The 24,840-nt window shown below is 43.7% G+C and overlaps 2 protein-coding genes across 2 annotated transcripts; both read right to left on the bottom strand.

The window, feature by feature from the left end:
• Window positions 1-806: 806 nt before the first annotated feature.
• Window positions 807-14,230, bottom strand: LOC306938699 (patched domain-containing protein 3-like; the record flags this gene model as incomplete). Its single annotated transcript, XM_079522965.1, has 4 exons — window positions 807-2,392; window positions 5,860-6,005; window positions 7,901-8,022; window positions 13,856-14,230. The coding sequence occupies 4 exons, from the start codon at window positions 14,228-14,230 to the stop codon at window positions 807-809; spliced, it is 2,229 nt and encodes a 742-aa protein (XP_079379091.1).
• A 4,221-nt stretch (window positions 14,231-18,451) lies between these two features.
• Window positions 18,452-24,632, bottom strand: LOC306938698 (protein NLRC3-like; the record flags this gene model as incomplete). The annotated part of the gene is made up of 6 exons (XM_079522964.1): window positions 18,452-18,988; window positions 19,116-19,167; window positions 20,690-20,818; window positions 21,817-21,993; window positions 22,156-24,010; window positions 24,542-24,632. The coding sequence occupies 6 exons, from the start codon at window positions 24,630-24,632 to the stop codon at window positions 18,452-18,454; spliced, it is 2,841 nt and encodes a 946-aa protein (XP_079379090.1).
• Window positions 24,633-24,840: the final 208 nt, after the last annotated feature.

Below are 24,840 nucleotides of genomic sequence, written 5' to 3'. Positions count from 1 at the left end.
TGTCTGTTATTGCTCATGATGCACCTGTATCGTTTGCCTGATGCAACGGTGCTTTGAACACTAAAATAGTGTTCTGTGTAGTAATAGTGAGTCTGAACTTGAAGACTCGTAGCACCTGCCCGAGCCCTGACAACCTCAGGCTTATGTGACGGTTAAAAGGTTTATGATCATACTGTCTGTAGATTATTATTTCTATTTAATTTGATGTTCTACCTCACGTTTACCTATAGCCTCATATTTCAAGGGAGAGTTGTTAAACCAGGCTAATGTTTACCTTGGTGTAAATCACTCTGGATTAAGAGTGTCTGATAAGTGCCCCCTAGGGTAGGTACCCTCACAAAAAACATGCAGTAATCCTGGTCTCTAAACTGCCTCCCCCTGGCCAGCCGGGGCGCCTGATGGAGGGGAAAGGAACTGGTCGGAAGAACGTGTTCCTTCCACACACTACGTCCGGCCGGGGAAACTCTCCCCTGTCAGGTGTAAAGAAGCAGCTTGGACTCCTCATGCATTGAAGGAAGCATGAGGTCAGTCTGCTGCCCCCCCAGGTTGGCAGAGGAAGTGTAGCGCCTAGGATTACACTAGATAATTGACACTGGGTGAAAAAAATAGGTTGCAAAATCGTGGGATAAAACTTATATAAAAAAAAAAGAAAAGGAGTGCCTAAATTGTAAATTGTAATTTCAATGCTTTATTGTCAGTGGTCAGTTGCTGAAGCAGTCCTAACAATCTTTGTTGTCATAACATACGACACTGGACACAGCTTGTATTGTGTCTTTCATAATATCAGGCTTTACTTGGCCTTGGATTTATTGTCTCTCTTTAACCTTTTGTTTCCCCGAAGAGCACGTGAACAAGGTGAGAAAGACGGGTATGAACGTGACGCCGTGCGCCAGCCCGAAGACTATAACCAAAAACATGATCTTGAAAAAAGTCCTAAAGATGTGATTCTTGGAGGCGGCCAAGACGACGACCCCCAGGATCGTCGACAGGGCCCCTTGCAAGATGGGATAGCCCAACAGAAAGAGGGCATCCACCAGCTTTTCGTCAGCGCTCTGTTTCTCGCTGGACACGAAGCTGTAGGATATGTGAGCGGAGAAGTCCACGGTGAAGCCGGTACAAACGACCAGGACGATCATGGACAGGCAGTCGAGGCGGACCCCCCACAGCGCCATGAAGCCTGTGACGCCCACCATGACCGAGCCGATGGAGGCGGTGACCCACAGCGAGCACAGCGGGCTGGGGATCAGCAGGAGCGAGATCAGCAGCATGACACCGGCAGTGACCCCGACGTTCTGGACGGTGCTGCTCACGATGATGGCGTACTGGTCGTAGTGAATGAACGCCGGGTGGTAAACCTTCACGGGCACGTTTCTTTTCCGGGAGCACGTCTCCGTCGTTTCCCGGAGGCCGTCGAACATCTCGATCTCCGTGCTGGCGTTGGCGATGTGAACGGTCTGGATGAAGACGCGGGACGCATAAACGACGTCGGCTCTTCCTCCTCCTCCTCCCGTCAGATTGACGTCTCGCCTGAGTTCCGGCGCGAAATTAAAAAAGGACGAGACGTTCGTCGTGAAGACGTTCTTATCGCTCAGGTCCAGATTTGCGCTCTCCCCGTACTCCCCATATCTGTCCAGCCAGGATGTGTACAAACTCTCGTCTACAAACGGCAGTTTATTGAAGTCTTCCATACAGGCCTGAAGCTCAGACCTCTTGCTCTCGTTCCAGTAGGGGAACTCCTCGGTAACGACAACCATCACATTTGGACCGTAGCTGGAGAAGTACCTCCTATCGTCGTCGTAGTACTTTATGACATAGGAATCGTCAGCTGCTAAATCTTTAAAGTCAGTTCCCAGCTGAACGTGAAAGCATCCGTATATGCTTCCAGACAAGTAACCCGCATATACCAAGACCACGGCAGCTTTGGCCCACGGCTTGGTCAATAGCGGGCCATAATAGCTCCTGAAGAAGCGATTCATCGGATGTTCTTTCTCCGCTCCCGTCTCTCGTTCGTAGTCGCCCCCTACGCAGCAGATACGATACATCCTGGAGGCATCTACGACGGCGGGGCTCTCCAATGGAACCTCCATGCAGGTCAGCCAGTGCCTGTTGCCGGCTTCCCTCCGCCCGTTCAGCGCCAGGAAGGCTCCGAAGAACGTGATGTTGTAGACGTAGCAGAAGACGATGGCGGTGCTCGTGTACAGACAGAAGTACTGGACGGCAGGGAAGTCGGACGAGAGGCCGATGCAGAAGCCCAGCACGTCGGTCAGGGTGGTGATGGTGATGGACATGGCGGCCTCTCGGTAGGTGTGAGCCATCCTCGTGGGCACCGAGTCTTTCACCTTGGTGCGCTGCCAGCTGGACACCATGATGAACATGTCGTCAACGCCAATTCCTGAAAAAGGTGTATACATGAAGTGGAGCTTATTATTATTATTATACAATCAAGTTGCTATTTTTCCCCCTTTCCTTTTTCTCAGTGTAGGTAGTTCATAGCCATTTATCGGAATCAGAAGTCATCACTCTCTACTCTCGTAGAGAGTGATGATGTCAGAATCGATAAATACGTCTACGAGAGTCTAAATCTTGGGCTAGGTATGGTGCAATCCTCTTTGTTGTCATTATTGAGACAGGCAGTGACAAAGCTCGGAGGAAGATTAGCATAATGGGGGATACACAGGATGTATATGTTACAGTAATTTTGCTAAATCACTCAAATTGTATTCATGAACAAAATACTGTATAATTTGTACAATTCCTTTCTTCTTTTCCCCCCCAAAGACATTAAGAAATGGAGAACATGAAAGGAGCTAACAGTAGCATCAGAATTAAGTAGGATGACCAGATCCAAAATGTTGGGGGATGGGGGGACCCCGTCCCGCCATCCCACACAAGTGATACTGGAGTACCGGGTTTAGCAACTTACTACTTGAGTTGCTAGTAAATGCCTTGATGTCATATTCGACCATAGGCCTATTGGCTATCATTCATAAACTCCTCTGGTGTCTCACATTTTGTTTTAAAATCATGCTTTATTTTTAATTGTATGCTATTTTAACAGGCTTAAAAACACATCTTGCAGGAAGAGAGCTTTTCAACAGAAGGCCAACTATTAGGGGACTAACTATTAGGGCATTTGAACACTGATGCAATTGCCTGCCAGTCACAATGTGGGACAGACAGGGTCTCAATTTCTGGGACGCCTGAAAAGTCTTGGAAATGAGGGACTGTCCCACACAAAGAGGGACATCTGGTCACCCTATAATTAGGTCCTCTCTGGGATTATATGGGCAGTGCATCAACTGGTTGTGCCAAAGGTCATCCTGCTATAACATAGATTCCATAAGGCAGTGGTTCCCAAACTTGTTCATGTCAAGGACCCCCAAATTTACACTAATCACCCCTCGGACGCCCATTTGAAATGATATTCCAGTGACCCCCATGAGAGATGATTTGTACGGCTCTAGCAGTGATTCTCAACCATTTTAATTTCAAGGACCCCCCAGTTTGACATGCATATTAGTCTACAGACCCCCATTTAATGGCATTTCCATCTCTGGGACCCCCAATTTATATTGTAAACCCAATGTTAATTTAAGTCAGAGTGTACAAATGGAACCAAATCCATTTGGTTCCATTTGTACACTCTCAGAGTTACAGACCCATAATGGATCCATTTGGTTCCAAACTATCATTTAGCCAAGGAACCACTTCCATGAGGTATAATTGTCTGGCAGCCAGGGTTATGGGGTGGGAAATTTGGTATATAGTCTTTTTTATTGGCCTAAAATATTGTCTATATACATACATCTACTTGCTGACGTACCGGCTGTCACTATTGGGCAATTTTTTTTATTCATTAACATCCTATGGCAGGCAAAAAAATCAAAAATGTCTAACTTTCCTTTTGCTTTAAGTAGCATGTGACATGTCAAACTAGGGCGTTTTCATGATTCTGAATCCATTCCATTCCAAGCATTAGTTTTGCACAAAATGTACTCCTTGGGCTAAAAACGTCCATAGACGTTATGACAAATGTGATGAGGTCAGCACATTTTGGGCACATTTGGGCAAGTGGCTATGGCTGACTAATACTTGGAATGGATTCAGAATCATGAAAACCCCCTAGTTTGACATGTCACATGCTACTTAAAGCAAAAGGAAAGTTTGACATTTTTGCCTGCCATAGGATGTTAATGGGAGGGTCACAAGAAACCCCTATAAAGAAAATTGCCCAATAGTGACAGCCGGTCAGCAAGTGGATTCACGAATGTATGTATATAGACAATATTTTAGGCCAATAAAAAAGACTATATACCAAATTTCCCACTTTACACAAAAGAAGCCTGTCGGCTGCCGGACTATAACATAAAGGTGGATGAAGAGTAACACACTACCGTGGCTCTGTGAAGAGTAACACACTACCGTGGCTCTGTGAAGAGTAACACACTACCGTGGCTCTGTGAAGAGTAACACACTACCGTGGCTCTGTGAAGAGTAACACACTACTGTGGCTCTGTGAAGAGTAACACACTACTGTGGCTCTGTGAAGAGTAACACACTACTGTGGCTCTGTGAAGAGTAACACACTACTGTGGCTCTGTCGTACACCATGTCTTACCCAGAGTAACACACTACCGTGGCTCTGTCGTACACCATGTCTTAGAGTAACACACTACCGTGGCTCTGTCGTACACCATGTCTTAGAGTAACACACTACCGTGGCTCTGTCGTACACCATGTCTTAGAGTAACACACTACCGTGGCTCTGTCGTACACCATGTCTTAGAGTAACACACTACCGTGGCTCTGTCGTACACCATGTCTTAGAGTAACACACTACCGTGGCTCTGTCGTACACCATGTCTTAGAGTAACACACTACCGTGGCTCTGTCGTACACCATGTCTTAGAGTAACACACTACCGTGGCTCTGTCGTACACCATGTCTTAGAGTAACACACTACCGTGGCTCTGTCGTACACCATGTCTTAGAGTAACACACTACCGTGGCTCTGTCGTACACCATGTCTTAGAGTAACACACTACCGTGGCTCTGTCGTACACCATGTCTTAGAGTAACACACTACCGTGGCTCTGTCGTACACCATGTCTTAGAGTAACACACTACCGTGGCTCTGTCGTACACCATGTCTTAGAGTAACACACTACCGTGGCTCTGTCGTACACCATGTCTTAGAGTAACACACTACCGTGGCTCTGTCGTACACCATGTCTTACCCAGTATAAGGAAGAGTAACACACTACCGTGGCTCTGTCGTACACCATGTCTTACCCAGTATAAGGAAGAGTAACACACTACCGTGGCTCTGTCGTACACCATGTCTTAGAGTAACACACTACCGTGGCTCTGTCGTACACCATGTCTTACCCAGAGTAACACACTACCGTGGCTCTGTCGTACACCATGTCTTACCCAGAGTAACACACTACCGTGGCTCTGTCGTACACCATGTCTTACCCAGAGTAACACACTACCGTGGCTCTGTCGTACACCATGTCTTAGAGTAACACACTACCGTGGCTCTGTCGTACACCATGTCTTACCCAGAGTAACACACTACCGTGGCTCTGTCGTACACCATGTCTTACCCAGAGTAACACACTACCGTGGCTCTGTCGTACACCATGTCTTAGAGTAACACACTACCGTGGCTCTGTCGTACACCATGTCTTAGAGTAACACACTACCGTGGCTCTGTCGTACACCATGTCTTAGAGTAACACACTACCGTGGCTCTGTCGTACACCATGTCTTAGAGTAACACACTACCGTGGCTCTGTCGTACACCATGTCTTAGAGTAACACACTACCGTGGCTCTGTCGTACACCATGTCTTACCCAGTATAAGGAAGGGGGTTTGTATCACAGTGATAACCAAGGGCACTCCTATATACAACATCAAGCCAAGTGACGACAGCACGGCCAGGCCTGCAGACACGACTCCGATGGCAGCCACACACACTTTATTCCTCACGTTGTCCAGCCTTAGAGAAACACACAAGCATAACCACAACGTCAGTGATCGCGACTGGATATTGCATTGTCATCAGACAACATCCTTATAACATAATAATGTACATATCGTTGCTGTTGAGCAGAAACCATCTCCATACTCTATAATATCAACTTTTTATGTTTTTCTTTTTCCTAAAAATGAATGCCCTACAATACATCTACATACTACACTACAGTGACTGCTAGTGGCACACAAAACACACAAGAAAAACAATACTTGTGTCTGTGGGATTTATAAATATTGCACCAATGAAAATTATTCACGAGAGCTTGTGACTAAATAATTACATTAGAACCATTGGAATATTGGTTCATTTTTTTTCCTTCTTTTTCTTTACAAAAAATAATAATGTGCTTTTACTTAAATACTGTACTTAAGTACAATGTTGAGGTACTTTTGCTTTACTGGAATATTTCCAAATTTCAGTACTTTTACTTCTACTCCACTACACCAAAAATATTTTTACTCCACTACATTTATTTGAAAACTTACTAGTTAGTTTGTAGATTTTGATTATCATTACAAAACATACACTAACTAGAAAAAGTGCCCTTCTGGGCACAGGTCTCCACCAGGAGGATAGGACTGTGTGAGATGTTTGGCAAAATGTTTAGGAGTAATATAAACATGTTTTTTTGTTTGTTAGTTTTTTGCAACAATTTTCTTCATTTTGTTGAGGAAATGCAGAGTGCCTGGTGGCACTATAATAGGCCAATGTGAAAAGGGTGCCATTTCTTCATACGCCTTTAATGGCAATTGGATGATTTGAGGCATTTTGTTCCAAAAATGTGTTTTGCAAAAATCAACCTGTTGGTGGCGCTATAACAGGCCAATGTGAAAAGGGTTCCTCAGCCTAGTAAGAAAATGTGTGAAAGATTTCACGTAAATTGCATGCTGCGTTCATGATTTGAGGCTTTTGTTCAAAACGGGGCAATCTTGCAAACTGTGAAAGCCAATTATAGCCAATTAGGATGGAATATGAAATATCGGACAGATCCGACTTGAGCACATGACCATAGAGATACTGTGTAACGATTTGTGAGATTTTTGGACAGAATCTGGAGGAGTAATATAAAAAAATGTGTTTTACAAAAGTCGGCCTCCTGGTGGCGCTATAAAAGGCAGATGCGGAAAATGCAGGTCAAAGATTTGTCATTGGCCTCTAGGGAGTGTGCATGCAACGTTTCACGCAGATCGGTGCAGTTTTAGGTAAAACATGTGAAAAGCTGCCTCATGGTGGCGCTATAACAGGCCGTTCTGGAAAATGTGGGGCAGAGGTTCATCGTTGGCATCCAGGGAGTGTGTGTGCAAAGTTTGGCATCGACCGGGTTAACGGTGCCGGAGATTAGCTGGTAACAGACGGACGGACACACACACACACAAGGACGGACACACGGACGGAGTGCAAAACATACTCTCTCCCCATGCCTTCGGCCTGGTGGAGACAATTAAACATACACTAACTAAACACACTAACCAGTTCAGCCCTATAGGCTATACATTTTGGCTTTTTGAAAATAGCCAATCTATACAAGCTCACAGCACTGTGAGCTTGTAGATCTGCTATTTTCAAATATCAATGAAAACAATTTGAAAACCTTTGCATGAGTACTTTCTACTTTTGGTACTTTAAGTACATTTTGATTCAAGCATTTACTCAAGTCAATTTTGAATTCCAGACATTTACTACTTTACATTATTTCTACATTGCAGTATTGCAAAGTGAGTACTTTTTCCACCGTGCACTCACTGACCTTACCTGAGACAGGAGAGGACAGACCTTACCTGAGACAGGAGAGGACAGACCTTACCTGAGACAGGAGAGGACAGACCTTACCTGAGACAGGAGAGGACAGACCTTACCTGAGACAGGAGAGGACAGAGAAGGAGACGACGACAGATTGACAGATTGACAACAACGGGATTCCTTCTGCGCTGTGTTTCTCCAATTCCTCCTGCCTCGACCGAGACGTGTAGTGGGCCACCTGTACAGTTCACATGTAAAGCATGATTTGCTTTCAACATTTTCAACAGTTTCTTTTTTTATGCACACTTATTGATACGATTGTGAATTCTTAATAGGACTGATCTCTAAATATTCAGCACATAATTGAATGGGGTTGGAGATGACGTCCTCTTGTGGCATTGGTCCGAGCTCCCGTTAGTCCGACGATTACCCAAACCCTATCCTCACAGGAAGCCGCAGCACGGGTGATTTGTAACCCGCAGCACGGGTGATTTGTAACCCGCAGCACGGGTCGGACTAACAGGAGGTCTGATTTAGGGCCGATTCATACTCCTATTTTACCGCTGTTTCGGCGCTGTAGTGCCGAAATGATTTCGGCTCGTCAGAAATTTTCAGTCGCACCGAAGAGCCGACTTTAGGACGGTCCCCGCCCCCCCGAACCTCAAATGACGTCACATTGTAGGCTCTACAGAGCCGAACCGACTTTTATTCGGCTCTAAAATAGGAGTATGAATCGGCCCTTAAGGGTAGTCCCCGGCTCTCCCCGCAATTTAGCAATAATCTGTGTTCAGAATCTCATCAAACGATTTGGAAAGACCAGACAAAAATTAAAATGCTATTACTCCGATACTGTAGCCCAGTGGTTCTCAAACTATTTGAATTTCAAAGACCCTCAGTAGGCTACTCTGCAAGTACATTTGTACACTCTCAGAGTTACATACCTGTAAGGGTTCATTTGGAACCGTGGACCCCACTTTGAGAACCATTTCTGTAGCCTAAAATAAATAAAACTTCAGTCTCTTCTTTCTTTTGCAAACATACCTTGATGCTACTATTGTCTTCCACTTTTGAAAACACCTCGTGGAATTCTTTCAACCATCCATCGGCACCGCCGCTATCATCATCCAGGAAATACATAAGCTTCACAGCTTTGGCAGATTGCACTGTGCCTTTGCCATTCTTCAGAACGCCGCCTATTGCTGAACCCAAAAATGTCCGTTTGGATTCCAACGTGTACAAAGGAAACGTAATTGTTCCGCTGGATATGGTAATCAGCGTTTGGTTTCTATTAATAAATATGCACTGTGTAAACTTCAATAATTTTAGTACTATAACTATGGTCGGAGAGCCTTTCACCCCAAAGCAGGCTAAGTTAACAGGAAGGTGTGAAATGTGACACCTCCGTCTCCCTCTAAGGGAATGTCAGAAACAGGCCAGAGCATAGCGGGGGAGCTCTGATAAGAGGTGAATAGCCAGCAGTTGTGTAAACAAGAGTTCCTCAACCACTTCTCCCTCCAGCATGCTTCTCCCATGCCAGACATGGCTAGCACATGTCAGTGGGAAATGTACTTCCTGATCTCTCAACCAATAGTAAGGTTAAGGACTGTTGCCACAGTGCCCAGCAGCCAATTGAATGTTAGCTGATGTGAACCTGCCCACAGGGCAGGTCTAAGGAAACAGAGGGTTTAAATGGCCTGGCGCCAGTTTCAATAAGTCAGATTCAAGCCAACTAAGAAGAATCCACACCTCATGTAACCACATGGACATGACGAACAACAACTCACATTAGACCAATGGTAATTATTGATACATAATGCAAACTATTAATAATCAATGAATAATGTGTTATCCATGTGTTGTAACCTGCCTGTAATTGACAAATGCTATGTATATCTCTGTTTCATCTGTAACAGGTTTTTTACCTAACTAAACCTAACTAAACGAAACTAACCAACTAGTTAAAACTAACTAAACGTCTAACCTAAACTGGGTTAAAACTAACCCTTAAACCAACCCTAGATAAATAGTTCATGTGTTTAAATGTATGTTTGTTAAACGACAATAAAAGTATAAAAGACACCTGAGTTATATTATTTAGACAGTTTGAGTAAAGACATACTCTATGTGCAGTTGTGGCCTTTCAGTAGGCGTAGCTATGGACCATGATGCTATCATCTTAGCAAGTTAAATCGTGGATAGCTATAAATCTGAACAGTAAAAAACCACACGGTGCGATTATTGTAATAATCGCGGTAAACTTTACTAAAACAAACGCTCCAAATGAGCACGGTTAGTGTGCAATTATCAACTTAATCGCGGTAACTTTACTAACAATTTTAAACCAGTAGCCTTGTAACTTAAATAGTTCAAAGCACGGTTGATAGACGCCACAGCTCAGACGCAAAGTCTCAAGCATAGATGGTAAATCGCCTGATGTAACCACAGGCCTTGTACTAAATGTACAAACAAAAGTAACTCCAGCGTAAAACAGTACACCAGCTAAAAATCCAGTTTAGCACAGAGCTCTGAAGAAGCCAGCAGACTTTAGGATAAAAAGCGTTACTGTAAAGCTAAACGGTTGCTAACCTAAACACAGGCGACAATGTGATCCAAGTTGGGTTTTAATGGCTACTCCAGAGTCAATGTCTATTCCAGCCTCTGATTCCAAGCAAGCTGAAATGTCATTTGATTCAGGAGTGATTATTGTAACTAAGAGCTGGGCCATTATTGTTCCCAGTTTCCTCCTGGCTTTCAACCAGGGGAAAATGGCCGCCAGAGCAAAGCTAATTTGCTAAAACCATTAGCCTATTGTCTGGTGCCTTCTACTCTGAGACACTTCTAAACCTAGCCATGAGCGGGGGAAGGGCAGAGTAACCAGGCAGAGCAACAAGGCTCAAATAATGGCAACTATTGCCTCCTCACTCTAAACACTTCGGGGGAAGGGTAGAGTTTGGTCAACAGGCAACAACTCCTGTTATCAGCAGGGGTGAGGGAAGGTCGTAAAGACAACCCAAATGCTAATTGCAGCACCAAAGGATGCATGCAGTCAGGGAATGACACAGACCACTAAGGCTAAAACTAATTGAGTAAAATAAGGGAGGCAGGTATTATTAGCAATGAAATGTGAAACCACTTTTAACTATAATTCCCAGCTTAAATTAGACCAGAACCGTAACAGAAGGAAAAATACTGTAAACGCTAAACTGGCTAAAATCCCCTGTGTCAAAGCTATAAAACTATAAAACCGTGAGAGCGCTTACTAAAATCCCAAAGATTCATAAGTTTGATAGGTGAAGTAAAGATGACTTTATTCAACGAGTTAAAAGTTAGAAGCAAAGAGGCGCAATCAATATTCAATAATTTAGCGGCTGAGTGTGAAATAAGTCTGTCACAGAAATCTCCCAACACCGCAAAAGCGGACACATTTGGTAGGCTCAAAATAGCTTACGGGAAGTTAGCGGATAGCTATAGCGACTATTCCGAGGAATTGAAAGAAGCTAATTTATCACAAAATGCTTTGCAAGTAAATAGTGAGCTCCATGACTGCACGACTAAATACTATAACATGAGGAAATTGTTACTGGATTCAGTGTGGTTACAAGTGGAACCACAATGGTCAAACTTGTCTGACACAATAAACAAATTGATTAGTTCAGAGACAAGTGAACCAATGGCATCAAATGCATTAGATAGAGCTCTCAATGTTTTGAATTTAATATTACAGGACACCAAATCCTTAATAAGTCCGAAAAGGTCAATTCAAATGCTCTCTGACTATAAAAAGCTTGTCCGAGGAAGAGACAGGCTTAACCTGCAAGCCGCTCAGGCTGACCACGATCTAGGGCCAATAAAAATAGGGTCACTAACACGAAAGCAGGTCACAGCAGCGGAGCAGAAGGTCGGCGAGGTCAAGGAAGACTACACCAGAGACATCACCTCCGGACGAGCGGGGGAGGAAACGGACGGAAGGCGACAGACGCCTGACCGCACTCTCACCCCAACAGATGACGTCACCCAGCGAGCCCCAGGGGGGCTCGCCACTACGTCAGCGGAGGACAACCAAGCTCCCCCCAAAGCGACACCAGAACAGCAGGGAACCTGCTGTGTCCTACCAGAAGACTACGCCAGGTCAGCAGCACCGGAGGAGCATGAAGCCTGCGGTGGCCACACAGTGGACACCAGCCGGGCGCCCTCAACAGCCGTGCAAGCGACGGGCCCAGTGTCCGACGTGGGAAATGAGGCGCCGACGGCCACTACGTCAGTGCGAAAATAGTGTGTAGTAACACTTTTGAAATGTAATGACTTTGTTAAATTGCAGGCCAGTTTGAAATAATTGCCTAAAAAATCCTGAAGGTAATAAAAGTGCCATGCTAAATTACACATTAGTTACTAAACACACAAAATCCAAGGGCTTTTACGAAAAAGACAATAAAGTAAACCAGAACCCTTGTGAAATCTATCTCCAATCTGCTCAGGACCAAGCAAGTTTATGAGGGGTAATAAATGGCAGGAACCAACCTGCTTCTAAAATGTAACAAATTAAGTAGTGATCCACGAAGATATCACAAGTCAAGGTATTTGTTTGAACAAAGTGGAATCAAATTAAACAGAATTATAAGTAAGGAAACAAACAGGAACCTTAGAATGAGTAACTAATTCTGAAAAGATAAATCAAAGAACAATATTATAATTCCTTAACCAGTCAGTTCAAAGGCATGTTAAGGTAATCATAGTATAACTACTCCAAAGTCAATGTCTATTCCAGCCTCTGATTCCAAGCAAGCTGAAATGTCATTTGATTCAGGGGTGATTCCCATTTTCCTCCTGGCTTTCAACCAGGTGAAAATGGCTTTGTGTTTATCGAACCCTCTCCCGGCACATATGGTCAATTATGTGTTGAACCAAACCGGCATAACGGATATCGGAAAACCACTCTATAAGTTATAGATTAGTTTTGGCGGGAGGTGTTCCGCTGGATATGGTAATCAGCGTTTGGTTTCTATTAATAAATATGCACTGTGTAAACTTCAATAATTTTAGTACTATAACTATGGTCGGAGAGCCTTTCACCCCAAAGCAGGCTAAGTTAACAGGAAGGTGTGAAATGTGACACCTCCGTCTCCCTCTAAGGGAATGTCAGAAACAGGCCAGAGCATAGCGGGGGAGCTCTGATAAGAGGTGAATAGCCAGCAGTTGTGTAAACAAGAGTTCCTCAACCACTTCTCCCTCCAGCATGCTTCTCCCATGCCAGACATGGCTAGCACATGTCAGTGGGAAATGTACTTCCTGATCTCTCAACCAATAGTAAGGTTAAGGACTGTTGCCACAGTGCCCAGCAGCCAATTGAATGTTAGCTGATGTGAACCTGCCCACAGGGCAGGTCTAAGGAAACAGAGGGTTTAAATGGCCTGGCGCCAGTTTCAATAAGTCAGATTCAAGCCAACTAAGAAGAATCCACACCTCATGTAACCACATGGACATGACGAACAACAACTCACATTAGACCAATGGTAATTATTGATACATAATGCAAACTATTAATAATCAATGAATAATGTGTTATCCATGTGTTGTAACCTGCCTGTAATTGACAAATGCTATGTATATCTCTGTTTCATCTGTAACAGGTTTTTTACCTAACTAAACCTAACTAAACGAAACTAACCAACTAGTTAAAACTAACTAAACGTCTAACCTAAACTGGGTTAAAACTAACCCTTAAACCAACCCTAGATAAATAGTTCATGTGTTTAAATGTATGTTTGTTAAACGACAATAAAAGTATAAAAGACACCTGAGTTATATTATTTAGACAGTTTGAGTAAAGACATACTCTATGTGCAGTTGTGGCCTTTCAGTAGGCGTAGCTATGGACCATGATGCTATCATCTTAGCAAGTTAAATCGTGGATAGCTATAAATCTGAACAGTAATATCAATTTGCTCAATGTTGCTCGCATTGTAGTTGATCATTCTCAAGATGTCATTTGGCACACACGCTCCATTGTTCTTTGCACACAAGTCCTGGAAGCTCAAGTGTCGGTGCTCCACAGCCACGGAGATGTCACTGACTATATCGTTGAGCTTTAGGATGTCCTCAAACGCTTCTTTTGTCAGTATGTTTGAGTCATCAGTGGATACGGCGATGACAGATGCATAGTTGCCCTCCGCGTACAGCCTCTGGCTTGAAAATGCAGACTCGTCGTACGGAAAGTTCTCTTTGACAAATTCTCTCACTTTCTTTGAGGGTCCTTGCCTCGGTGTGAATTGCCGTTCAATGTCGTTGTCCTGCCTGTCTTTCAGAAAACAGAAGCCTCCTCCCAGAGCCGCAGAGACTACCAGGGGTATAACGAAAAACCACACGGGGTGCGAGCCCACCGCTCGTCCGAGTTTCTCGAAAAGTCGAGAAAGGGGCTTCTCCACGCAGTCCGTCCGTTTGCATGCCATCCTGAGGCTTGGGCAGGCCCTTGGTCTCTGCGTTTGGTGCTCCTTGAAGACTGTAAAGTCAATGGCACTCATGATGCAATTTCATGTCACATGGCATATTGTTTTCCTGAATATGTTCCAGTACTGTATTGAAGGTACTGGTAGGGTCAAATTTCATCCTGGGAATTTCCTAAATAATGAGCCAAGCTGTTCCAGTTATGTACAACAAAAGGTAAACTGAGCCATTCACGGACGGAGCAGGTCAACTGAGCCATTCAAATTCCAGTATGAGTTTCACAAAGAAACAGCATTTCCTTGATGATTATCTTCAATAGAAATGGATCCATTGATACAGTATATTCTTTCCCTGACAATATTTAATACCACAGTTCCTTAGAGTCACACATGCATCGACCAACAGGCAGGCAGGGCAGGCAGGGCGGACAGTTTGGGAGAAAGGGAGACAAATTGTAACATATATGTGGAGATCAAATTAGCCTTTGTTAGGCTAGATTTTGCTACCAGAAAGTGAATTTATTAACCAAAGGTATACACAAACAAGCACAGATTATTTATGTTACCCGTTCATACCCGACGTACTAGGCCATTGGTGATGCGTTTTGATTGATTTAGTGTGTGTGGGCGTACCATTGGCATGTTCCATCCACCTCTTATAAGTCTACTCCTGCACTTCCTCTGTATAGGGTCCATGTGGTTATAGCAGAACCATATCTTGCATGTGAAAAGGAAGGGCGTAGTCTCCTATCAGCATTTGTATGCTATATATATATATTGGTTGTTCAGTTTGACCCACCTGTTTTGGAGATATGGAGATATAAAACAGCGAGTTGAGAAAACAGGCTTGAAAGGTTCACTTCTGTGGACTCTAACATTACACCTAGCTACATGTTTAAACATTTATTTCATTTTTACATGTCAATTTCAGCTCTAATATTTATTTCAGACATGCTCTAGTTAGTGAAGAGTCTGCCTGTGCTATTAACTCATTTTGGATAAATAAATTCAGTTTTTCTCCTCTGGTGAAAAGCTGGAGGTTGCATGATGGCAGGCTCTCAGTCAAATCTGGTCACAAATTATTCTGTGCACATAATGTTGTATAGGCCTACCATAATTATTTATGTTTTGTGACACATTTCCACTGCACATAAACACGTTTGTTTTTGTCTTCATCTAAACATTGAATTTGTACTATTTGTACTTTGTACTTTTTGGTCTTATAAATCATTGGATCCAAAGAGCACCGTTGATAATAATTGCATCAGTGTAATATATTCTGCTCGATACATCTGCCTTGTGGTCCTGCACTGCCATCTGCTGGACATTATGGAGATCTGCGCGTCTGCGATCAGGATCATAATAAAAGACTAACAACGTGTTGCTGGCTCTCGTGTTTTTTATGTGATGATCATACATTTCATTCACTACTAACAAATATTGCTGCGGTCGGGTGGAAACGGGTACAATTTCCACGGGTCCGTGTGTGTGTGTGTGTGTGTGTGTGTGTGTGTGTGTGTGTGTGTGTGTGTGAGCCAAATAATGAGCCAAGCTGTTCCAGTTATGTACAACAAAAGGTAAACTGAGCCATTCACGGACGGAGCAGGTCAACTGTGTGTGTGTGTGTGTGTGTGTGTGTGTGTGTGTGTGTGTGTGTGGTGCTACATTCCTAGCCTGGCTCCCACACACACAATATGGCTGCCACAATAACTCCAACTCCCAGAGGGCCTCAGCAGCACACACAGACAGGTGTAGTTGTTTGAGGCAGAGCTGGGAGAGAACTCCAACTCCCAGAGGGCACTGCAGCGCAGCACACAGTCAGGTGTAGGTGTTTGAGGCAGAGCTGGGAGAGCAACATGGCAGAGCAAACAAACAGTACAAAAAGAAGGACAGAGAGCTGAGGGGCTGGACGGAGCTGGACCCCAAGGACTGAACGGCAACAAAGTAATTAAGTCACTGTTTGGACATTATTCTCCCTTTGGGAGGTTTTGTGTTGTCTGTTCTGTTGTGCTGGCTGTACTTACAATAGAAGTAACAATGAGAGCTCAAGACGAAAACGTGCTCGTCTAATGCTGGCATTTATTGAAACATGCTGTTTCACATTATATCCAATAGGCGGCGGTCCTGCATCAGTCAACAGTCAACACAAAACCTCATATCGCAACATTGTCTTTGCAAACTGCCTCATGTTGCCCTAAATACACCTGAGTTCATTATCTGTGGGAAAGTTGAACCTCATTTCATTTGTAACCCTGGATTTAGCTTGTTGATTCTGCAATGCCTTGCACTAGCCCGCTCTATAGCTCTCATAATGACATTACAATATGTTGTTTCTGTACATTATGTTAACCACTTGAACCCCAGCATTAGAGCATATATTATGTGGTGTATGACTTAACTGCTAGGCCAGCAGTGCCCCCTTTATGGAGCTCTTGAAGGAAAGTTACACTTTTTGATGTTATCTGAGACTTGTATATCCTGGTATCTATCTACCTATAGAGACTGGTGTCTAATAGTCTATACTATAGAGACTCATATCCGTGTTTGTCCAAAACTGTTACTTTTTATGAAATTATAACCTGTGGACCCACCATAGTCATTATATGACCAATGAGCTGTGTCCATGTTGTCATGACAACACTATGAATATCAATACACAGGAGCAACGACAGACTGTCAAGAATCAATTTATTAAACAATTCTGACTTCTATACATATCATACAATAACATGTGAAGAATGAGAATGATATCAAATGAATATTCAAAGAAAAATAATGAGATGAGTGAGGAAATAACGATCTAATAATGAATCAATGAATGAACTGATTTGACCTAATTAACACATTTAGTAGATGTTTGAATCCAGAGTGATTAACAAAGTCCAAGATGAGAGTCAGTGACATGAAGTCTAGCCAACAACATGTTCACAGCAGTAGGAGAGCAGAGGGAGTGAATGACCCTACAGTCACTATTCTGGACATGATGTCATCATAGAAGAGAATACACCCAAAATAGCACATGTACACGCTCACAATCTGTGTTAATTTTAAAATGTGTTGACAAACTATAACAGAAAAATCTATGACTACCTTTTTCACAGACAAAGTTATGTTGACAATTTGGTCAAGTAAAAACTAGACTAAAATGTTAGTGAGGGACAGGAGAACTTGAGAAGAGATCCAATAAAGCTAAGACAAGTCATTTTAGGTTTGGTTGGTGCGTAGGTGTTGAATTCCCCCAAAATGTAGGCAGACAGCCGAGTATAAATCAGGGATAGCTAAATCATTAGATTTAGTCCACTAAAATGTCTTGATATTTAGTCAGCTAAAACTAGACTAAAACTAAAACATTTCAGATCAGATGACTAGAATATGATGACAATTTGCTGTCAAAATTAACACTGCTCACACTGTGTCACTATATGTCGTAGATCTTAGCTGTTAGATAGCTTGTAGATCTGCTATTTTCACAGAAGAGATTATTGGTGTAGAGCGGGAAAAAGCAGGGGACCAATCACAGAACCCTGGGGGACTCCAGTACATATATGGTGTTCAAGTGGTTCAGTACAAAGGTTTATATACAAGAAACAATATTGATACTGTGAGAATTTACATAAAAAAAATATAAAACACAAAATATACTATACAATATGAGTTGTGAGTCACATTCTAATACAGCCTGAAAACCAACTAAGCCAACCCGGTAGGCAGCATGCTGGCCTGATCTTTAGACTTTCAATCCATACCTCCCGGGTTCCAATCGATTTCGCGCTATCCAACAACCGCCGACTAGTTTATTTGGGCCGATAAAGCAGTAGTTTTAGACCAGGGGTTCTCAACCCGTGGGCCGCGACCCCTCTGGGGGTCGCCAAATTATTTTGGGGGGTCCCCAAATTATAAAAAAAAAAAAAAGAACTATTTTTTTTCTTTTTTTGCAACTGAATGGCTGGCAAATGGAAATGAAGAGTTTACATATAGTACACATATACACCTTCCCTAATGATTATCTGGTTTCAGTATTTATTTATGGTGTCTCTATTATTAAGGTTATTGTAGCAGTCAATTTATATTGGGGGTCGGGAGGGGGCGGGGCGGGGGTCCCCGAGACGGGGGTCCCCGTGGCCAAAAGCGCTGAGAACCCCTGTTTTACACCACGACATCTCTGTAGCAAACTTGAGCCACGAGAGACACCACAGAGCGCGCTAAACCCATTCAGCCCCGTTCGAGTTACAACCCGATGGGCTCAGAATAGTACATTATTACTCCCCCCAAGGCGATGCCAACACCCAGCAATATCTCCCACCACCTAAAAGCAAACCCGGGCAGTGCAGTAAGGGGCGAGTCGGGCGACTCGGCCGCCTTCGGTGCCTCTATTCCAGGAGGAAAAGCAGGGTCACCGCACAGACGCACTGAGGAGGAGAAGGATCTGTCGTAGTCGAACTTGAACCCAGCATAGAGGGGTTCAGTGAATGTGGTCTGGAAGGTGTACAGGTGTGTCAGTGAGTCGGAGCACACTGCGTAGAAGGACAGAGTCCCAGCAGGATGGTCCACATACACTGCTACTCTGTTGGAGCCCTCGGAGGCTCTGACCGGGAGGAAAGTCTCCTTATTGTTGTGTGTGACAGTGTAACTTTTAGTACTAAGACCCATGTAGTCCAGAGTCCAGGACCTGTCATTGCCTCCAAGCCTACAGTCATCACCAAATCCTTTCCTGCCGATTACACCGTAAGTCGCTGCTATATGAACCTCTCCACTGCACTCTACCTGCCAGGAACAGCGTCCAGTCACACTCTGTGTACACAGAACCTGATCAATGTAATCAAACCTGTCGGCATGATAAGTAGGATCCAAATCCTTCCCCTCAGATGTCACCTTCCTGTTGTTGTCAGACAGAGAGAGCCATCTGTTTGCTGTGTTTGTGTCCAGTGTGAGAGGAAGGACATCTGACGAGAAAACAACACAGTAATCATTAAATACATCATTCACACTGACTGACACACAGCAACACGCGCACATGCATGTGAGCCTTGAAACACATTTAGATGTGTTTCAACCCATGCGAATCATGCAGTGCAATGCATGATGGGTTACCGGTGCATGCTAGGAAGGCAGACTGCCATTACCTATAATTCTATGGGTCACATCTTGCAGATGTGTAGTTTTTTTTATTTCCGGTTGGCTTGTATTGTTAAATGGAGCGTGGAACAATGCAAATGATCTACTTGGGAGATCTTGTGACTCTCTATTAAAGACCATGCCAAGAGCAGGGAGTAGAAGTAGAGGGCAGAACCGTTTTCAGGGCAAGTATAAAATGTTAATATGTGATATTGACACAGACGGGCAGATACTCACGTTTTGTAATGAGTTGACTCAGTTGAGGATTAGTAAGATAATCTTCTCCGCCATGTTTCACTCTGTAGGAAGTAGAACGACAATGCATCAATGTCTAACTGTCTTAACACAACACAACGTCTCCACTAGCTGACACTACAGTGTTTCACTCTGTAGGAAGTAGAACAACAATGTATCAATGTCTAACTGTCTTAACACAACACAACGTCGCCACTAGCTGACACTACAGTGTTTCACTCTGTAGGAAGTAGAACGACAATGCATCAATGTCTAACTGTCTTAACACAACACAACGTCTCCACTAGCTGACACTACAGTGTTTCACTCTGTAGGAAGTAGAACGACAATGCATCAATGTCTAACTGTCTCAACACAACACAACGTCTCCACTAGCTGACACTACAGTGTTTCTCCTATCGTTATCTTGGCCCTGCAGCTCATCCAGACATACTCACTGCGGTAACATGTCATTGGTTCGACCTCCCGTTAGTTCGACCATTACTAACCCTAGCTCTAACCCTAACCTAAACATAACCGCAAGCACGGGAGCAGCGCATGTTCGCTAACCTTAATGCATGTTCGGACTAACGGGACATCGGATCTATGGGCAGTCCCCCTCATGGCTGCCCGTTTTGTATCTCTTCACCTCCTCAGACTCCACCTTAACCCCTATAGCACTCCACTATCCTTTAATACCGTCTGGATGCAACTTTACTATGCACATATATCTTGGATATGTCTTATTTCTCAACCACAAATATACAGAATGTCATTTAGATGGCATGTTGTTTAAACAGATACTAGGTTCATTGTTTGGGCACATGTGTTTGGTCCGACATACTAACAGTCCTACAGCCATGAGTCTGACACTCTACCCAAAACCCAACCCTAAACCTATCTGGGTCTTTCTGCAGCACTGCCACCCAAGCTTGGAATGCCCTAAAAAAATGCAGATCACTTACTATACCTACTTACTCACTGAAAATCTACCTTTCAGTAAGCCTTCAATCTGATTAACTAAATACACAAATACATCTATTTGATACTTTGTGTCAGAGTGAATACACTGTTAAGGGTGTCCAACATGGACACAGCCCGAGTCTCTATACTCACTTGCAGTTCTCCAGGACTGAATCATTCACCACGTTGAGGCTCAGGTCCAACTCTCTTAGGGAGGGATTAGAGCTTACAGCTGAGGCCAGAGCTTCACAGCATCTCTCTGGCAAGAAGCAGTGAGCCAGTCTGAATGATGAATGAAACACCAGATGAAAACATATATGAATGAATGAATGAATAACTCATTTACAATATGCATTATTCCTGGATTTAGAACCTGCTTACAGCTATCTATTAAAGGGCTCTCTTGACCCACTGGATGCTTTAGTTTGATTAAAACTAACCCTGACTCCCAAAATAATAATATTTGAACTGGGGAACCCCCAAAATAATAATATTTGAACTGGGGTAATTGTCTACTCATTCTACTCAGGCACATATAGGCTTGGGTTACCATGATATCAAGTTTATTAATACATTCTCACAACAGCATTCATATTGTATTCACTTAATACAGTACATTATTCAACAGAAGTGAAAATAAAACGGGTAAATGTATCTTACTTTAGAACTTCCAGTCTACAGTCTGGGCTCTTCAGTGAAGCACAGAGCAGCTCCACTAGTCCCGAGTCCTGCAGGTTGTTTTTACTGAGATCCAGTTCTCGCAAATGGGAAGGATTAGAGCTGAGAGCTGAAGCCACAACTTCAACGTCTGCCTTTCTGAGATTACAGCCAACAAGTCTGTAAATGCAGATTAAATGAGAGATTATCAAAACAAATGATACCTAGTTCACTCTTATGGAAGTTAACTGAGTTAACTGACACATAACTGAAAACATATATGAATGAATGAATGAATAACGCATTTACAATATGCATTATTCCTGGATTTAGAACCTGCTTACAGCTATCTATTAAAGGGCTCTCTTGACCCACTGGATGCTTTAGTTTGATTAAAACTAACCCTGACTCCCAAAATAATAATATTTGAACTGGGGAACCCCCAAAATAATAATATTTGAACTGGGGTAATTGTCTACTCATTCTACTCAGGCACATATAGGCTTGGGTTACCATGATATCAAGTTTATTAATACATTCTCACAACAGCATTCATATTGTATTCACTTAATACAGTACATTATTCAACAGAAGTGAAAATAAAACGGGTAAATGTATCTTACTTTAGAACTTCCAGTCTACAGTCTGGGCTCTTCAGTGAAGCACAGAGCAGCTCCACTAGTCCCGAGTCCTGCAGGTTGTTTTTACTGAGATCCAGTTCTCGCAAATGGGAAGGATTAGAGCTGAGAGCTGAAGCCACAACTTCAACGTCTGCCTTTCTGAGATTACAGCCAACAAGTCTGTAAATGCAGATTAAATGAGAGATTATCAAAACAAATGATACCTAGTTCACTCTTATGGAAGTTAACTGAGTTAACTGACTGCACGGAGGAAGGCATGCACGCACGCACGCACACACGGCAGATTGACTCTAGGATGATTCTATTCACTCGACTACTAACCGAGCCTTTCTGCAGTTCCTCACAGCAGGTATCAGTCTCCTTCGCCCCTCCTCTGACGTGTTGTATTTGTCCAGGTCCAGCTCTTCCAGAGGCTCCTCTAACATCTGCAGCATGACGGCCAGAGCTGAACACTGTGCCTCAGACAGTTTCTCTGCTCTGTTCTCTGACTTCAGGAACTGTTGGATCTCCTGATGTAACGAGTGGTCATTCATCTCCATCAAGCAGTGGAAGATGTTGATACATCTGTCAGGAGAGACATCATCACGAGTTAACATCCTCTTCAGGTTCTTGATGGCTTTCTGGATCTCTCTCTCTTTCTGGCCCAGTAGGTGTCCTAACATAGCCTGTCTTAGTCCTGACAGACTCCATGGACTGTCCTTTGTCTGACCCAGCAGACCTCCTAACAGACTCTGGTTGGACTCCAGTGAGAGGCCATGAAGGAACCGAACAAGTAGGTCCAGATGGCCATTTTTACTCTTCAGGGATTTTTCCATGGCAGCTTCCAGGAAGTCGGAGAGGGAGATGTTACTGTTGTATTTATCGTCCAGGAATGACTTCAGTACCTCCATGTTCTTCTGTGTGAAACAGTGGAACAGGTAGACTGCAGCCATAAACTCCTGGATGCTCAAATGAACAAAGCTGTAGACCGTTTTCTGGAACAGCACACACTCTCTTTTGAAGATCTGAGTGCACACTCCCGAGTACAGTGAGGCGTCTTTCACATCAAGACCACAGTCTTCCAGGTCTTCTTCGTAGAACATGATGCTACCTTTCTTCAGGTGTTCAAATGCCAGCATTGCCAGCTTCAGAAGAACATCCCTGTCAGTCTCTGTGACCTGCTGTTGAGTCCCCTTTACTTTGTCTTTCTTTTTCACATCATGAGTCTCATCATACTTCTGCTTCTTCCTCTTTGTCTGAAGCAACAGGAAGTGGCAGCACATCTCAGTCAGGGTCTTGGGCAGCTGTCCTATCGTGGTGTGTGTCAACATGTCCAGCAGAACGGTAGCAATGATCCAACAGAAGATTGGGATGTAACACATGATGTGGAGGGTCCTTGATGTCTTCAAGTGTGAGAGGACTCTGTCGGCCAGCTTCTCTTCACTGAATCTCTTCCTGAAGTACTTCTCCTTCTGGGGGTCTGTGAACCCTCGCACTTCTGTCACCATGTCAACACATTCAGGAGGGATCTGATTGGCTGCTGCAGGTCTGGTGGTTATCCAGAGGAGGGCTGAGGGGAGCAGATTCCCCTTGATGAGGTTTGTCAACAGAGCATCCACCGATGATATCACTGTGACATCAGAAACAATGTCATTGTTTTGGAAGTAGAATGGAAACCTGCTTTCATCGAGACCATCAAAGATGAAGCAAACTTTCCAGGCAGCGAGCTGCTCTGCTGTGACCTTCTTTAACGTTGGGTGGAACTCATGGATCAGGTTGAGAAGACTGTACTGCTTATCTCTGACCAAGTTTAGCTCCCGGAATGAAAAGAGAACCAGTAGATCTATATCTTGATTCTCCAAACCTCTTGCCCAGTCCAGCGCAAACTTGCGCGCGGAGAATGTTTTACCAATGCCAGCGATGCCCTCGGTCAGAACTCTTCTGCTGGGTGTCTTTCTGCCAGGGAGGATGGTCTTGTAGAGCTCACAGCACTTGATTGGCTTGTCATGGAAGGTCTTCATGTTGGAAGTTCTCTCAAGCTGTATCACCTCGTGTTGGCTATTAACCCCTTCACTCTTTCCCGCTGTGATGTAGAGCTCTGAGTAGGTGCTGGTGAGGGAGGTTCCAGACTCTTCCACTTCCTCAAGACTGTTCAAACTGACCTTATAATCGTTCAAATCATTCTGCGGACTGACATCTGAAATGAGAAGAAAATATGTTTAAATTAAGCATGCAGGTTAATTTATAACTTTTACATGTTTACAGCACAATGAGCACATGCACACATTACTAATTAAATGGCCAACAGAAAATATGCAATTTGTTAAGAAAAACTGCCAAAAGTAACAACACAAGATCAGTTGTTTTTATCCGGTTGTTGAGTTGATAGTTGTTTAGGTTAATTATTTGCAATTAAGGCTCATTCATAGTCTGGATTTTCGGTGGTGAGGTGACCACCGGAGCTGAAATAACATTGAGCGGTGGTGAGTAAAAACAGAGAAGGGCTGGGGCGGTGGCGGTGGTTTGCTCTTCACCGTGGCTCGTGACGTCATGTTGTAGTCCGGTGGTCACCTCACCACCAAAAATCCAGACTATGAATAACGCTTTAGATATAGGCTAATTGATACAGAATAATACTGCACTAATCTGAACATTTAGTCTGACAAATTTCCGCAATTTAAGCGTTCGATGTATTACCATGAATGTTTTAATGAGTGCAAATTCATACTTTGTCCACTTGTGGTTTGACTGGGTGTCTTCAGTCTGGGTGCCTGCTCAGTCACAACACACCTCTCTCTGTGGACATGAAATAATGTCATACAACATCATTGATGTGTGTGTGTGTGTGTGTGTGTGTGTGTGTGTGTGTGTGTGTGTGTGTGTGTGTGTGTGTGTGTGTGTGTGTGTGTGTGTGTGTGTGTGTGTGTGTGTGTTTAAGATTATAACAATGCTGTAGTGTGAGTGAAGCTTTATAGTGTTGTGTATATTGTACAGGAGGATTGGCATACTGTGTATCTGGAGGTCCAG

This window comes from Electrona antarctica (genome assembly GCF_951216825.1).
Source record: "Electrona antarctica genome assembly, chromosome: 15".
Lineage (NCBI taxonomy): Eukaryota > Metazoa > Chordata > Actinopteri > Myctophiformes > Myctophidae > Electrona > Electrona antarctica.
Note: the sequence above shows the minus strand (reverse complement) of the source record. Positions and strands in the feature narration are given on the sequence as shown.